This window comes from Rosa chinensis, chromosome 2 (genome assembly GCF_002994745.2).
Source record: "Rosa chinensis cultivar Old Blush chromosome 2, RchiOBHm-V2, whole genome shotgun sequence".
NCBI classification, from domain to species: domain Eukaryota; kingdom Viridiplantae; phylum Streptophyta; class Magnoliopsida; order Rosales; family Rosaceae; genus Rosa; species Rosa chinensis.
This window is the reverse complement of record NC_037089.1, coordinates 62,988,066-62,992,299: the sequence shown is the minus strand read 5'-3', so window position 1 is coordinate 62,992,299 and position 4,234 is coordinate 62,988,066. Positions and strand designations below refer to the sequence as shown.

Below are 4,234 nucleotides of genomic sequence, written 5' to 3'. Positions count from 1 at the left end.
TTTGGAAGGCCCAATCACATGAGAAAGGGTCTATTTTACAGAAATAAGCTCACCACTAATGTCCACTTATATAGTGACATGTGTAATTCGGTTCCAAGGATGTTTTAAAAACAAGAACCGGAACCGAACCGATAATATGACTCTAGGAACCGAACCGAAAAAAAATTGTATACATATGTTGTAGAACCAAACCGAACCGAACCGAGACTTTCGGTGCGGTTCGGTGCGGTTCCATCGGTTTTACGGTTCCAAATCCCAGCCCTACCCTCACCACTGCCGCTGCTCCTCCTCCTCCACTCGCAACCGTTTCCCCGCCTCCCAGCCTTCCTTCTTCGTTTTCTCCGGCGGGACCACCTTCAACAGCGTCATCGAGGAGCTCAAGAATTTCACCACTCGCGTTGCCCAAGTGCTTCCCGTTTCCGTTTCATCACCTCTTCGAATCGATCGATAAGAGTAAGCTTCACAAACGTTTGCTCTGGTAATTGATTTCAGTTAATTTTCAAATTTCCGATCGATTTTCTTAGTTTTTTCTCGACTTCTCGCCGGAATTGAGTGTGTTTGCTCCCAATTCTATGATTAGAAGTAAATTTCAAGTGAAAATTGCTTCAGAAGTGACTAAATCGAAGTTCTAATGGAGCGATGAGATTTATGTGCAATGATTGCTCAGGGAATCAATGCGGGAGATGTTGAAGATTCAGGACACAAGGATCTACATCTGGCAACTGCACCAAGAAGGTACGGTAGAAATGAATTACGAGCTCTTGCCATTAATCTTCTATGTCCAGTTTTCTATTTCTGTGTACTTGTGGACTGCTTTATACAAATTTGAGTTATATATATGAGATATTTCATTGTAGATTTCCTTACTATAAACAAGAACAGTCAAATCGAAGAGTGGTTATTTAAGGTTTAAGGAGGGATTTTAAATTAGATCAAAGGAGTTGAATGCAATATATACACTTAAAATTTAAGGAGGGATTTTAAATTAGATCAAATGGTGGAGCCATCAGAGGGTCCAGTCCAAGCTGATGATCATGCAGGAAGCAATAGTTTGAAATCAAGGGAGTCCTCCGTTGCTAAAGAAGAAACCTCGAGACAAAAGATTGTTATTAAAGAGGAAAAGGCAGCTATTGCATCTAGGTATATGCAAGGTTTTTCAACATTAAATTCAAAAGCTAACTCACAATTCTAGTGGAGGTGGGAAGCACAATGATAATGAGAGTGGTGGTAAGAAGCAGGTTGGCATGATAAAAGGCAAACAGCAAGAGCTTAATGGTCAGGTATAACTTGTGCTCAGTTGCTCACCCCTTTTCCGTCTCAGAAACAGAACAATATAGTTAGGACTTAAATATGCTTGAATTATATAATATCCAACAAATACTTGTGTTGGAACTTTAAGCTTTTATCCGGGTTCTTTTATGTTTGGACTTTGGAAGCATGCATGATTATAAGAACATACTCAAATATGCTTGAATTATATAATATCCAGCAAATACATGTGTTGAAACTTTAAGGTTTTATCCGGGTTCTTTATGTTTGGACTTTATAAGCATGCATGATTATAAGAACATACTCAAATATGCTTGAATTATATAATATCCAGCAAATACTAGTGTTGAAACTTTAAGCTTTTATCCGCGTTCTTTATGTTTGGACTTTGGAAGCATGCATGATTATAAGAACCTTGTTCTATTACATACTGGAATATAATGCTATTGCATCCTTTTAACTATGTATAGGCCAGATTTGTAATGTGATCATTTGTACCAGTGTTACAGGCATGCTCGATAACTCCTTCCCACAGCAGAGCTGGTGCACTTTCATTAAAGCCAGAAGCAGTTGTATCGAACAATCCCTCCTTAAAATTTAAGTGTATATATTGCATTCCACCTATTGTTACCCTTAAAATTTTTGGGGTCCTGCAAGATATGCTTTGAAGAAACACACCGCTAACAGACAAGTGTATTGCTTCTCCCCATCTTCTGAGCGTATTCCAGATTGTATAGCCTCCTCATTGTCAAGGTAACTAGCTCTTATTATCAATGCACTCTATTATGTGCCCCTGTTTCTCTCTCTCTCTCTCTCTCTCTCTCTCTCTTTTCTCTACAGAACTTGATGCTTTGGCCAATAACCATGAAACTATTTCCAGGAAATATAGTGTATTGCAACCATCTAATTGTTCTTGTGCACCATTGAGTTTAGACTTCAGAGACACCATGTAGAATGTGGTATATTGTAGCTTTGAATTGGCGTATATTGCTCAATATTGTTGTTTACGTTCAGGTGGAAGTAATCTCTGTTTCTGTTAAGTGCAGAGGCTGTGAAGGAGCTATATGATAAAATGCTGAAATCTGGAATGCTAAATGATGTAAAGGGGAATGACACTTTTAGAGGTGAATGACTTACCTTTGCAACTTGGTACAGCAGATATCGTTTTCAGGTATCTAGGCTTCTAAGCTAAGACTTGCTCGGTAAAGCTTTTAATTATGAACTTAGGAAAAAAAAAAATCTAAGACTCTTAGTAGAGCTGTTAACTCATTAGAAATTCTAGGAATTTATCTTCATTCTAGGATGTATGTGTTGATAACTTAGCAGACTTATGACCATCTATTTATTAATGTCTTATTCAATATTGCCCAGTTCCAACTTCAATGGGGACACAAGAGGCATCTGTAAGTGTTGAAATTTATCATGATCCAAAGTGAAGCTGGTCTCTTAAGAAACAAAATGTCTTTCAAGTGGAATGTGCTGAAATCGTGTTTTGCTTGTGGAAAGATTGTTAGTTTGATCTCTAATTCAGTAACTGTTTTGTTCTGAATTTTGAGGTTCGTGGTTATATTTATATGTTCGGACTTTGGAACTTTGAACTAAAGAACGAATCAAGAATGGTTTATAGTTGATGGTGGAGGATTTCATAATAAGCTAATGAGATCAGGTCGCTTAAGAGTCTGGTATTAACTGGTTTCATATCTTATCTCAGGTGGAAGAATCAAATTGGAAGAGCAGAAAGATGGAAATGCAGCAGTACTGTGCACGTGAATGGAAGTCCATCTTAGGTGCAACAGCAGATTCTGAAAATTCTAAAGGCGGCTTTGACTGCAACATCTGCTCAGATTTTGCACACGAGCCAGTGGTCACCCTCTGTGGCCATCTGTACTGCTGGCCTTGCATCTACAAATGGCTTCACGTCCAGAGCGCCTCCCTTGCGTCTGATGAGTGCCCTCAGTGCCCTGTTTGCAAGAAACAAGATGTATTTGAAGTGGAATGTGGCAATGTGCAGTGAATGTTTTGAGGCAATCCACCCCAGTGGCTTTACACTACCACTTTAGGTTCATTTTATTTGTATTGGTTTTGCTATAAGCTTCATTTGTGATTGCTTCCACAGCATTTGTTTGTATACTGCTTAACTTTTTATACAAGTGAAGGTTCTCTTATGAAATTGCAACAAGCAAAGAATTAGACATATTTGTTATTCGTTTTTATTTATAAAATTTTTGGGTGACATTGGAACAACGACGAATATATTTTTATTTTTTTTATTTTAAAAAAATTGAATTTACGGCGTGCAAAGCATGCCTTAAACTAAAATTTACGGCATGCTTTATGGTCATTTACAGCGTGCATAACAAGTTTAACGGCCTGCTTTAAGGTCATTTACGGTGTGCATACCAAATTTTACGGCATGCTTTTGGGTTATAATGCACGCCGTAAAAATACAAAAAAATTTCATTTTTTACGACGCGGTCTATAAGGGCGCACTTTTGCACGGATTTGCACGTCTTAAATTTTCATTTACGGCGTTTTTGGCACGTCGTAAATGACTCGTTTTCCTGTAGTGAACATCAGGTTACTTTACCTTTGTGGGAGATAATTTGGTTACATGGAAGAGTAAGAAACAGAAAGTTGTGGCACGATCTAGTGCTGAGGCCGAATATAGAGGTATGGCTCACAGAGTGTGTGAATTGTTGTGGCTAAAAAATCTGTTACGTGATCTGGGTTTCAAACTCAAAAGTACTATGCAGTTGTATTGTGACAACAAGGCAGCCATTGACATATCACATAATCCAGTACAACATGATCGTAGTAAGCATGTGGAGGTTGATCGGCACTTTATAAAGGAGAAGCTAGATGCCAAAATTATTAGCTTTCCTTTTGTTCCGACTGAACAACCAAGATATACTTACCAAAGGAGTTTCCAGGAAGGCGTTTTATGACTCACTAAGCAAGTTGGGCA

The 4,234-nt window shown here is 38.3% G+C and overlaps 1 protein-coding gene across 22 annotated transcripts; it reads left to right on the top strand.

Annotated features, from left to right (window-relative positions):
• The first annotated feature begins 317 nt into the window (after nt 1-317).
• Nucleotides 318-3,513, top strand: LOC112187950 (E3 ubiquitin-protein ligase RMA1H1). 22 transcript variants are annotated; one of them, XR_005807141.1, is made up of 8 exons: nt 318-453; nt 668-735; nt 858-1,280; nt 1,771-2,022; nt 2,316-2,440; nt 2,641-2,672; nt 2,740-2,825; nt 2,981-3,465. XR_005807141.1 is itself a non-coding variant. In XM_040515285.1 (8 exons), the coding sequence occupies exons 4-8, from the start codon at nt 2,398-2,400 to the stop codon at nt 3,421-3,423; spliced, it is 420 nt and encodes a 139-aa protein (XP_040371219.1). In that variant the 5' UTR covers nt 318-453; nt 668-735; nt 1,771-2,022; nt 2,316-2,397; the 3' UTR covers nt 3,424-3,513. The 22 variants fall into 22 exon arrangements, 17 of the variants coding, with proteins under 17 accessions (XP_040371219.1, XP_040371222.1, XP_040371209.1 ...); XM_040515285.1 differs by lacking the exon at nt 858-1,280 and having other exon boundaries at nt 2,740-2,778; nt 2,981-3,231; nt 3,369-3,513; XM_040515288.1 differs by lacking the exon at nt 858-1,280 and having other exon boundaries at nt 389-453; nt 1,927-2,022; nt 2,740-2,778; nt 2,981-3,231; nt 3,369-3,513.
• Nucleotides 3,514-4,234: the final 721 nt, after the last annotated feature.

Coding starts and splice junctions, on each gene's coding strand:
- LOC112187950 (XM_040515285.1), top strand. CDS start 2,398: ATGACTTACCTTTGCAACTTGGTACAGCAGATATCGTTTTCAG. Junction 2,779..2,980: donor GTTTTGCTTGTGGAAAGATT/GTTAGTTTGATC, acceptor ATCTTATCTCAG/GTGGAAGAATCAAATTGGAA. Junction 3,232..3,368: donor GATGAGTGCCCTCAGTGCCC/TGTTTGCAAGAA, acceptor ATAAGCTTCATT/TGTGATTGCTTCCACAGCAT.